At 48.6% G+C, this 12,741-nt stretch overlaps 1 protein-coding gene across 1 annotated transcript; it reads right to left on the bottom strand.

Annotated features, from left to right (window-relative positions):
- Nucleotides 1-37: 37 nt before the first annotated feature.
- On the bottom strand, nucleotides 38-12,664 carry LOC135804786 (COP9 signalosome complex subunit 5-like). Its single transcript, XM_065318741.1, has 10 exons — nucleotides 12,456-12,664; nucleotides 12,314-12,365; nucleotides 10,346-10,528; nucleotides 9,859-9,987; nucleotides 9,561-9,626; nucleotides 9,178-9,266; nucleotides 8,673-8,784; nucleotides 8,310-8,372; nucleotides 1,975-2,051; nucleotides 38-836 (listed from the first exon to the last, which is right to left on the bottom strand). The coding sequence occupies exons 1-10, from the start codon at nucleotides 12,596-12,598 to the stop codon at nucleotides 725-727; spliced, it is 1,026 nt and encodes a 341-aa protein (XP_065174813.1). The 5' UTR covers nucleotides 12,599-12,664; the 3' UTR covers nucleotides 38-724.
- Between the last annotated feature and the right edge of the window lie 77 nt (nucleotides 12,665-12,741).

The following is a 12,741-nucleotide window of genomic DNA, read 5'->3' as shown; positions in this document are numbered from 1 at the left end:
GTACATGCAGTTCCTCTGGCAACCTGCAAAAGCGGCCTACCCAGCTCACAAATGTTCACGAGAAAGCAAAAGTAAATATCCGTCTCCGTTCCCAAGGGAACTCGCGACGACCGCTAACACCCGGAACGACAGCAATGCGTGTTGTAGAGGGCAAGGAAACTGATGACCGGGTCACCAAATCACACAACACAAGCAGAGGTAAGAAAGAGGTCATGATATGAAGATAAAAATACAGCTGAGCAAGCCTACGGCAAGAGCACAAGGCAAAAGCAAGAAGTATAATCTTTATGTCCAGTCAGGGTGTGCACAGCACAGTGAGGGAAATGAAACAAGTCCTGCATGATCCATTAAAAAAAGTAAACAAATAGAATAAAGATACGCCTTTGGCTTGGGCAGCTAGCAACTAGAACGAGACAACGGAAATGAAGACAGGCATGTTTCTTTGTGCAGGGGACAGAACAACGATGCTTACGGTATGTACAAAATCGACGACAAGACAGATACTTGGAAGGATATTTACAGTGAACGCACAGGCTACCTCACTACTGCAGATGGTGAGAAGAACACCAGATTGGATGTTCAGCGGGAAACCGCGCTGATCATAAGCATAGGCGAGGCCAGCCAAGACTGTACAAAGATAGAGAAGCTATACAAGGGTGATCTTACCCTACTGGGACAGAGGGACACACCTGTGGCAACTAGGAGTGAGCGCATATCATCATCATCATGTAGCATTGCCACTAGGCCCGTGATCACGGGAACCAGCAAAGTTGAACAGGCATTCTTTGATACCCTGAGCAATGAGACCATGAATGGCTTCTGATGATGCCTTGACGCTGTGACCAGAAAAGCAACAAGAGTACACAAAGGGACAGAGAAGCACTGCTTGGGTCTGAACCACATACATGTAGAGGAGATGGTTTCAAATAGGTAATAGGTTGCAAACCGGAACGGACGCAATATTCACTTTCTCTCTTGGTATTTTGATTAGACAACATATGTCACAGTGAAACTACGATGTGTTTTACTACGAGCCAAAATTTCATGGCTCTGCGATGACCAGAAGCGCCATACCCAGCAGGTGAGTTTTGACTTGTTGCTTCGCACTGTGACTTGAGTTTCACGTCTTTCGAAAAATCAATTTCTTGTCACAGGTAAACAGCGGCTCGCCTCTCGCCTATAAAGCACTGTGTACCAATGAAAACTAATGGAAGCACACACAAGGCTTACTGTTTCTCTGTACTGGCCGTCATGGAGCGATAGGAATTACCTAATTTCAGAACGCAGAGTGAATTTGACGTGCACTCTAAAATCTTTCCGGTTTGGAGCCACCTATGATTTGATACGAAAAATTGGGCACCTTGGAGGCAACGGGCCAACACAAAGGAGTGGCTCAGTTCGATCGACTCTGGCCTCAGAACGAACAAAACATGCCAGTTTCCTTCCACAAACATATTTCGAGTGAACAATCCACGCTGATGATCGGCTTGGGTCCAAAAAAATTTTGCTGTCAACCGTTCCCATTTCGATTTGAAACCGTGCCCTCTACATCGTGGGTCGTTTTGCTGACACCCAGAACGAAGGGCAGAGAAACCATTCCAGGACACTGCAAAGTATTACGTTTTAAAATACTTTTTTCTCAGGTCAAGCCGGAACTTTACACCCGACCCACACTGGGCAGATCCCCCCTAGGCCCTGCAGATCACTATGCATGAATAATCCAGGACTAAATGAACTCCCTGTGCAAGTCAGTGCCAGAGATCATGTTTCGTATTTTCTGGGGTCACGGCCTCACTATTCCTAATCTGATCAAAATCATTCCCGTGGCTTTTACCTCGGATATTCATTTTTCACGCAATCAAACACAAGTCTCAGTTGAAGCGGAACGCGGCATTTCGCCTCCGAGAGGGAGGGGAACTAGTCAGCTCTGGCCCTGGAGAACACAGTACATTAACATATCCACTGTTCACGTACCCATCGCAGCTTATCTTGTGTAGCTTAGGATCAACTACGTCAGATTGGCGCAACAGAGCCATGGGACGCTTCTCACCCTGTGTGGGAAGAAAGGCGACAAAAAAAAAAAGAAGATTAAAACCCACCAGCTCTAAATCGAGAGCCATAACACCAGAGACAGAGAACATAGAGGTGTGGCGCTTCGTCACAGGAGCATAACATAAATGCACAATGTGGGGGAGCATTGCACCAGAACCTCTCCCTGTGATGTACAAATGATATCACAGCATCTACGGAAACTACTGTAATTATTTCACAAATTTTTGGTGTACTTTTATTTTCGGTACTTTCAGTGCATCTGTTTCATACCTAAAATTTCAATACACCGAACAAACACTAACACACATAGTCCAATAGTGAACTGCTTCTCTGTACCTAAAATTTCTGTTCACCTAACCTGGCCTTTTGCCCTCATACCGAAAATATTGAGCACCGAAAATTTCTGAAATTTATAGAGTATACTATGCACGATGTTCAGGAGGACACTGCTAGTTTCTGTTGTGCATTGTCATCCAGTATGTATTCTAATAATAGCACAGCCACAGTATTCCATGTAGCTTCTAAATGTAGGTGTTTGGAACTTTGGACACGGACGGAGAGTTGGTTAGTAGTTTCCTGCCATATTGAATACTTCTGCAATATTGGCCGTTTTTACCTTTGTGCATTGACGTGCCTCAGACGGTGACCACCCGGTGATTGTCTGAGCGGTTATCTGCGGTTATTCTTTGTTAACCGTGCAGCGGAATTGTTCACTGTATTGTTTATTCCAATTGTTTCCTTTCGTCTGTGTTTGGCTCCTGATGTGCTGGCTGTGTGCTTTCAACCTACCATAAGAATCGCTGCGCTCCCATTATTCCATCAGAGAGAGATGATGATGAGATGATGATGATGATGATGATGATGATGCGATGAAGCATTCAGTTTTCTTGCAGTTGTTCCTAGAGTCGGTGTTACGTTTATTTCTTGTACTTGTGTGAAAAGATCGAAGAACAACACCTATCGAAAGGCGTGTGTTGTATGAGTGTCTACAGGGGCATTATAGGCAGTTCGAAACTGAATAGAAGGGGCGTTCTCCATCACTCCGAGGCCTTGTTGTTGTGGATTGCCGATAGCGGATTCGGCGGATCTCGTGATCCTCCATAACATGGTCGCATGGTAGCAGAGGATGGTTTTCCAGTAGTGTCAAAGTGAGTAGACAGTTGTAGTGAGTTTCGATATCGAAGATGGAGGACGTTGACACAAGAGTCGAGAGTAGCGCGGAAGACGAGTCGCAACAGCGCGGCGGTACGCCTCAGCAATCGGATTCTGTGGCGAGAGATGAGAGCATCGTAGTGTTGCGCAAACGGAAGGCGCAAGCAAAGGGACACTTCACCAATGCAAGGAGGGCGCTGTTAGTAGGCGCACACAATGGGCAGATTGAGAACGTAGAAGCGGAACAGTCGCGTCTACAAGGCTGCATGGAGGAGGTCGCGGCAGTCATCGACGAATTATTGAACATCACCAGCGATGTCAAGGAGAAGTTACTGCTGATAGCAGAACTGGAAACGCTACAAGCCGAGTACAGTGCCGCAGTTGAGGATCTGCCTGTGCCTTCGTACGGGACCGGAGGCGATCAGGAAGTCACTCAGGCGCAACAAGGAAGTGATGCAGTATCCAGCCAGCGAGGATTTACTGAGAGTGGTAGATCTACTCGTAGTCGTAGAGGTCACACACGGACCTGGCCCTGGGACTCGGCCAGTGCAACTAGTCCTAGATACGCGCCGGAATCTAGTACTGGCGGAGGACTCGCGATGAGCGCTCTAGGTGATTGGCAGCAGAGCACTGAACCTGAGGAGGCCAGCTTTCTCAGCGGTATCGGAGGCTTCGGAGCCTTTGGCGGAGTGCGAGGAAGACAGATGCCCGTGGCCTCGTGGCCTGGGTACAGATATAGGGAGAGACCACTAGCTGCGTTACAGGAAGAAGATCCATGGATGCGTCAGTCATTCGCAGCGCACTCGGACTCCCCCGACTTGGAGACTCGAGACACGCGCTCCGAGTCACTTGAACAACACCAGGGTTTCGCCAGCTACAGCCAAGGAGCAACGGACATCGCGAGCCAAACATCACTGCTAGCTTCGAAGGCTAGCGGAGCAGCTGCATCAGCAGCGTCAGTGCCCTCAACGGTGAGTGCTGCAAACACAGTCATTAGTTCGACAACCACGGTACTCGCTTCCGGAAGATCGCCATCGATCACAGCCACTAGCATCAGTGCCAGAGCGCCTACACTGACCACAGCCAGCGTCAGTTCCGAACCTTCCAAGTCGTAGTAGTAGTAGAACGAGCGTACCCGCGGCTGCGTCTTGGACAAGCCACAGCCTACGTGCACCGGTGTCAGCAGTCAGTGCCAGTACTACTAGTCAACCCTATGCAGGTAGCGCTCCAGTCCTACAGCCTGCAGCGTCTAGTTCGCAGTTTGGAGGCCATCAGCACTTTCAGGCTGCCATGCCCAGGGCAAGACCACCGCCACCAGCGTTTGCTCCACCGCCTGGACATGAGCCATGGACGCAGATGAAGAGAGTATCGATAGAAACTTTCACCGGAGACAAGAGGAGGTATGAAGAGTGGAAGGCGTCCTTCATTGCCTGTGTTGATTCGTCACCGGCTACTCCAGAGTATAAGTTCCTCCAGATGAAGCAGTTTCTGGGCGGGGACGCGTTGCAAGCCGTCGCCAATCTAGGCTACACGCAGAGAGGCTATGATACAGCCAAGGCACGGCTAGAGAAGAAGTTCGGCGGCAAGCGCCGTCAAGTCGCAATGTATGTGGAGGAGCTGGCTCGGTTTACCGGCATCTCCGGAGACGACCCCAGGGAGCTTGAACGCTTTGCAGATTTACTGGAAGTCGCTACAGTGAATCTGCAAGATGCTGGTCATTTCGCTGAGCTTCAGGCCGGAACATTCTACATGAACCTGCTTCGGAAGCTGTCTGAGAAGCTCGTCGCCCAATATCAGCGGTGGCTATTTGAGCAACGGAAGCAAGAGTCGGTTCTCGCTCTGTTAGAGTGGGCTACCCAAGAGGCGGAGTTCCTCGTAACGGCAACCGAGACAGTACGAGGGATGACGCGGTCCCGGCAACCCAGATGGAGCAAGCCGACCACGAATGCCAGCGGCAACAGTGAAAAGGCCAGGACCTATGCCAGTTTCAGCACCAGCTCAACCCCGCAGAAACCGCAGAAGTCGCCGAAGTGCCCCACTTGCGAAGGAGAGCACAGTATCTGGCGGTGCAAGGCATTCCTGGAGATGGACAACGTACAGAGATGGACTGAGGCCCGGCGAGCAAATCTCTGCTATCGCTGCTTGGCATTTGGACACCGAGGTGGTGAATGCAAGCGTGGTTGGACATGTGGAGTAAACGGCTGCCAGGATAATCATCATCGTCTCCTCCACGCTACGAAGGGTGGTGCGCAGAAAGGCACGCCGTCTAGTGGCCAAGCCAAGGTTACACCCAGTGATGCCGAGAGTAAGAACCGGACAGGCGAAGTAGATGGTTCTTGTTACGCAGTGCAGGCTGTTACCGAGGGGGAGCTAACAGCTGGAGCGACAATGGCAGCTCACTCGTATAGCAAGGTGGCACTACGGATTGTGCCAGTGATGCTACGCAACGGCCCACAGGAAGTCACGGTGAATGCCTTACTGGACGATGCTAGTACAACCAGCTACATCAACGCAGCCGTGGCTGGCCAGCTCGGTATCAGTGGAACTCTGCGACGGTCGACAGTCAGTACATTGAATGGGAAGGTGGAGACCTTCATGACAGCACCGGTCAGCTTTACCATCGCTAGTATGGATAACTCGTATCAGCAATCGGTGACAGCGTTCACCACAACGAATGTAACCGGGGACCTACAGCCTGTGAACTGGTCGCACGAGGCTGAGAAGTATGGTCACCTCCGGGCTATTCCCTTCCCGCCACTGCGCAAGCCCAACGTCATCGAACTGTTGATTGGAAGCGACAATGCAGAGCTAATGATGTCCCGTCGGGACATTAGTGGCGCTCCCGGACAACCAATAGCACGTCAAACACCGCTGGGATGGACATGCGTCGGCAAAGTACATGCAGCGGACACAGACTCGCACCAAGAGGCCTGCCACGGCCAGTCTTTCCTGTGTTACGGCGGCCCATCTGTGACATCACTTGAGGCAACGCTACAGCGCTTCTGGGAGGTAGAGCGCTACGGCATGAGCGATGGGCTTCAGGAGCCTGGCATACGATCAGCCGAGGATGAGAGCGCGCTCAAGACAGTGCAGCGGGCTATACAGATGGTGGATGGACGATACCAGGTTAGCATACCATGGAACAGCAGGAAAGTTGAGCTCACGAATAACATTGTGATGGCCAGGAAACGGCTGACAAGCACAGAGCGCCGCCTGCAAAAAGATAGCACAGTTGCAGCGGCCTACCGAGATGTGCTGAAGAGCTACGAGGACAAAGGCTACATCCGGGAGCTTGGTGCAGCAGAAACGGAACAAGATCAGTGCTGGTATCTGCCACACTTCGCAATCGTAAGGCCACAGAAGACCACAACAAAAGTTCGCATAGTATTCGACGCAGCAGCTAACTACCGTGGACTGAGTCTGAATGATGCAATCAACCCGGGGCCAAGGCTGCAACGAGACCTCTGTGACGTCCTGACAAGGTTTAGAAGAAAACCAGTTGCAATCGGATGCGACATCTCTGAGATGTACCTACAAGTGGCATTAGCACCGGAAGACAAGCCGTATCATCGCTTTCTGTGGCGGGACAGGCCAGACGCTGATGTGCAGCACTACGAGTTCAATCGCCTCGTCTTCGGGATCAATGCATCGCCGTTCCTAGCTCAATATGTGGCGCAGCAAACAGCGCGAGAGCATGCAGTTACGCACCCTCTGGCAGCGGATGCAATCCTGGCATCGACGTACATGGAAGACACCATGGATTGAAGTTTACCCGGGTCCAGACGGGCATGTGCGAGTTGTAAAGCTGCAGGCCGGTAATCAGCAATACAAACGGCCTATCTCCCGTGTGTGCCCACTGGAATGCTGAAGTCATCTAGTGAGGTACCGCTACAGTCAGTAGCCGATATGCTGAATGTATCATACCAAGAGGAACACTGTGCAAGCTGTGTGCCTTGCTGAAAACGTGAAATAGCTATTCATATTCTTCCGTTGCAGCATGCGGTGCTGCTGCCCATTATTCTCTGTGCACATTTGTTACGCTGTATATGCATTTTTGGCATAGCAAATCAGTAGTTGCCACATGCTACTCTGGGAGCATATGGCGAGGGGGAGGATGTTCAGGAGGACACTGCTAGTTTCTGTTGTGCATTGTCATCCAGTATGTATTCTAATAATAGCACAGCCACAGTATTCCATGTAGCTTCTAAATGTAGGTGTTTGGAACTTTGGACACGGACGGAGAGTTGGTTAGTAGTTTCCTGCCATATTGAATACTTCTGCAATATTGGCCGTTTTTACCTTTGTGCATTGACGTGCCTCAGACGGTGACCACCCGGTGATTGTCTGAGCGGTTATCTGCGGTTATTCTTTGTTAACCGTGCAGCGGAATTGTTCACTGTATTGTTTATTCCAATTGTTTCCTTTCGTCTGTGTTTGGCTCCTGATGTGCTGGCTGTGTGCTTTCAACCTACCATAAGAATCGCTGCGCTCCCATTATTCCATCAGAGAGAGATGATGATGAGATGATGATGATGATGATGATGATGATGATGCGATGAAGCATTCAGTTTTCTTGCAGTTGTTGCTAGAGTCGGTGTTACGTTTATTTCTTGTACTTGTGTGAAAAGATCGAAGAACAACACCTATCGAAAGGCGTGTGTTGTATGAGTGTCTACAGGGGCATTATAGGCAGTTCGAAACTGAATAGAAGGGGCGTTCTCCATCACTCCGAGGCCTTGTTGTTGTGGATTGCCGATAGCGGATTCGGCGGATCTCGTGATCCTCCATAACACACGTGACTTCTCAAAAGTCAAAAGCTGCACACATTAAAGTCACATAAATGAACTTATGAGTGGTACTAGATGTGTCAAGTACAGGTAGTGCCACAACGATCTCCTCATTGATTCCAGCCGAATCAGACGGTGGTGTGTGTACACCTACGCACAGGATTACTATCTCCTACATACAGTACACTCGTAGCAGAGCTTGCCATCACGTTCCGAGAATACTAGCACACGTCGAAAGGAATTCCGCAAAGGCATGACTAACAACACAGATCCGCAGTCTTATCAATGAATGCTACTGGGAGTAGTGATCCACCATACCTTGGCCAGGTCAGAGATCTTCTTGGCAATATCTGCAATTTGCTCAGCTAAGTAAGATGCATTCTATGCAGGAACACAGCAACAATCAAAAGCATAGTTACTGTAGCAATTTAGCTTTTCAACCCAAAAGTCTGGCCAAGAAGCAATAATGGAGAAGTTAAAACTTGAGATGTCCATTCATTGGTATCATGGAGGTGGTATGCGACGGCGGGGAATTGGAGGAAGAGTGGCCCGCAACAATTGAATGCGGATGTGTCCAGTATCAAAGGTGCACCAGCATGGGTTTAAACTTGTCAACAAATACAAATGGTCAGCTAGAAAAGGAAGAAAGGAGAAGATACAGTAGAGTGAGAATTGGCTTACTGTGAATAGCGGTGAGGCAGATAGCGTTGTTAACCAGTACTTATTCCACAGCAAATCCAGCATTCGACTGTCGGTAGAGGACTTGAAATAGCTGACGTCCAATTGATAGTACCTAAGGAAGTCAACAAAGTTCCAGGGATCCATTTTACAAATACAGGTCAGACACATGGCAAGCATCAGTGCACCCCTCTCCCCAACGCACACACACACACACACGCACACACACACACGCACGCACGCACGCACACACACACACACACACACACACACACACACACACACACACACACCATGTACCACACACACATAACAGATACACTTACTTCTGATAAAAAAAAGAGGTTCAGCAAACCACCAACAAAGGCATCAAAAGTGGCAAGCTCATATACTTTCAGCTTTGCAGGTGAATTCAACTCTACAACAGAGATCACCATCAATGCCATCACCGCCACAACCACCCCAACCATACAATAACACCATTCAGAGCAAGAATAGGGTAGCTTACTCCTTTGCATGGACACCGAAATCTTCAATCTTGTCCAAAGGAATGCTCTGGTACTCGGACTGCTCAGAATCCTGTGCTGCCTTGTAGTTCTAGATAAAGAGTGAGGAATGATGCAACAGTCACAAAGCAACCATAAAAAAAAAAACTCTGCTACACTGCAATGTACTAGTAAGAGCGCCTAATTGGCTCACTTCCACAAAGTTTAGGGTCTCTCACCCCCCCCCCCCCCCCCCCCCCCCCCCGCACACACACATACACATCATGTACCACACACACGCACCCCCCCCCCCCCCCACACACACACAACCCACCAAGCAATAAAAGCTAGCACGGCCATCACCCATCACCGAACACATCAAAGCCCAATCACAGCGGCGGCGTACCTTAGGATACGTCCGGAAAGCGCCAAGGTTCACTTTCCCAGCTGATATGGTACGGACAGGATCAATCTGGAGGAAAGAGACACGGCACCATTCAAGCAGCCACAAAAAGAGGGACAGGTAAATAATATTACAATGACATCGAATGAAGGACACTGAAGGCATAAAATCATAGCTGGAAAGCTGGGACCAGGAGAAGGGGGAACTCGCTCCACACACTACCATGGCTAGGAAAGCATCAGCACTCACGCAGCACAGCTTTCAACAACACACTGGCCGAGATCAGTCCGATCTGACTCACCACAACAGCTACAAACGGCTCTTGGAACGTCTGATTGTTCATCTGCGTATGACAATCAATTCCCGACAGCCAGCAGCCATAACCAGGATGGCTATGGTACCAGCCGATGGCATTTTCGTTTCGACCAATCTGCCCAAAAACAACGATACAAGAAAAATAAAGCGAATCAAAGCAAGGGAGATCAGCTCAGATTATCAACAAAATTCCTAATTGGCACTAGGAAAACGTCAATGTGGCAGTACTAAAGCATACATATTGGCCAATAGAAAATTGATGGCAATTGCGGGGGAGTTAGGAGGGTCGATTGTCAGATGAATGTGCAAAAGCACACGCACTTGAGAACAGCATACCATAAACACCATGCACACCCACATGCACACCCACCCACCGACACCCACAGACACACACAGACACACACGCGTACACATACACATATGCACACACACACGACCACCGCACAAGTGGGAGTGCCACTCTCGTCACTCACCTTTTCCGCCTCAATCTTGTACTCAACCATGTATTCATTGGCCTCACTCTGAGCATTGACACGTGTCTCTGTGCCCTGTACCGGTAGGGCAAAGCTGTCCAGGACGATCATTGTGTTACCGTCTACTTTGCCCGTCATCAGCCCCATGATCTCATATTGACCACCAGAACGAGCGTGCATCACCTTTCAACCATGTGCAAAGAGAAAAAAAGCAGCGTAAGACATGATCGTACACGTATAGTCAAGGTCATAGAATATGTGATGCAGAGATACACCACACATGTTGATACCCAAACACAAAAGGTTCACAGCAGTGGTCAATCTCGTGCCTGCGTCTTTGTAAGAAGAGCCACTGAGAAAGAAAACTCGTAAGAAACTCACGTAAGCCAAAGAAAGAGAAGGACCCGAAGACAACGACAGATACGCCGGTGGACTTGCCTACTACACCAGACAAGTAGTACTATGGCGGAATTCTTATTGAAACATTATTATTGATTCAACGGCCCAAGTCTGAAGACTTAGGAGTTTCTTCATGCCTGCACCTGACTCTTGCGCTATGATACGCGTCGCCCATGATACCCCTCAGAATTTCCCACCTTGCTCCCCCTATGTTCTGGCTGCCCGTTTTGGATCCATCAGTTGCCTGATGATCGTAGTAATACGTGAAACTCAGAGTTGTAACAAAGCTTCCAATCTCTCTCTTGTATTATTGATTCAATGAAAGCGGCTTATACCAAAACCTGTTTGCGCTCTGATCGCGTGTACGGCGAGGAATGGAGGCTAGGGCCAAAACTGTAGGGTAGTCTCATATCTTGAGATTGTTTGGTCGAGAACCTGGTGGCATGTGTAAGCCTATGATACGTGGAGCGAGGAAACTGGGCATATATCTAGAACCAACGAGCAATGTACTCACACGAGGGCCCGCTGGTTCGAGATATAAACATTTGGCAGTGAAACTGACATACAGGGTTAGGATCCTGGAGTCACGCTTGTTCAGCGGTATGGACGGGTATAGGTGTATAACACACTTTACACGGTGTCATCACCGGTAGTATATCAGGAGCTGCAGTATGAACTATTACTTCATGGTCATGACACCTACACAGACTTATTCTGCAAATCGAACCCTCTATGGACAGTGGATGAACTTCACATGGCGAATTTCTACCTAGCGTGTGACAAGTGTTGATTTCTCATCACCTTACGTGCTTTAATAGTTGTAGTCTCTAACCACTTGAGCCAATATTCCCCGTAAGTTACTAAGCCCAACGGAGCATACAACATATACCGTAGTGATGCGCATGTGCCTATACCCGGGCATAAGCGCATGGGCTTAGAAGTGAACCTAAACGCAGTCCACCCCGCGACACACAGACACCACAAAAACACCATGTTCACATAGTTCAAAGTGAATTGCGGTATCGCACTACCGGTATGTGCATAATTATGCAAGGCACCGGTACACTAGCAACTCAAGCGCATGTGCCCATGTGTGAGAGACAAAACGACCCGAAAAAAATAGCAAATAACGCAAAGACTCACTCATAAGCGCACAGGCCTTTATGTGCGTCACTAGGGTAATATAATGTTTACTGACACTCACAGTCAGACACCCCTGTCTACACTAAGTAATGTAGCGTCCCATAGCCTGGCATAGGTGTTCGTCTTTGCACAGTGTAGTTTAGCTCTTCTTGTCTCACTTTTCTTTTTGAATTTTTCGCTACAAGCGGTGAAGTTTTCATTTTAGGGTGAACTTCCCCGTTAACATCTGTTCTCCTGAAAAGTTGAGGGACCTTGTCTGAAACTTATGGAGCTATAGAGCATTGAAAAGCGTGTGAATTAAGATATGAACGAAGTGAGTGCTGCTCTGTTGTTTGTTTTCCTGGAGAAATAAGATACGTTCAACGTCCATTTAATCATTCACCTCCAAAGGAACACCAACCAAGATTCACTCCTCACTGCACTCACCATCTTCAATAGAGCCAAGGCCGAGATTTTGACTTCTTTGAAGTAGTTTGGGCTGTTCACACATTCAAACAAGTGAGATAATACAAATTTGATCTTGAGAATGCTATTGAATTTGAAGTATTTGTTGAAAAAAATTCCTCACTCTTTGGACCAAGGGCGAGCAGATTGCACCTCCTTTTGTTCTTCGGCATTGAAGTGGAATATTTCATCCACGCTAGCTACTTTAGATACTTCATTCTCCAACTCGAAAGTGGCTCGGGCAATGTCAACATCCATTGCGTCCATTATCGCATTTGGAGACAAGTCAACATTCGACTGAAAACGAATCAGTGATTTTGCTGTGTTTTGCCAAGGTCGGGACTGTACTGGTGAGTCCCTCGCAGCTCGACACTCGACAGTCGTGATCATTACATCTACTTGCGAATAAT

Source organism: Sycon ciliatum, chromosome 1, assembly GCF_964019385.1.
Source record: "Sycon ciliatum chromosome 1, ocSycCili1.1, whole genome shotgun sequence".
NCBI lineage: Eukaryota > Metazoa > Porifera > Calcarea > Leucosolenida > Sycettidae > Sycon > Sycon ciliatum.
This window is presented reverse-complemented; position numbering and strand designations above follow the sequence as displayed.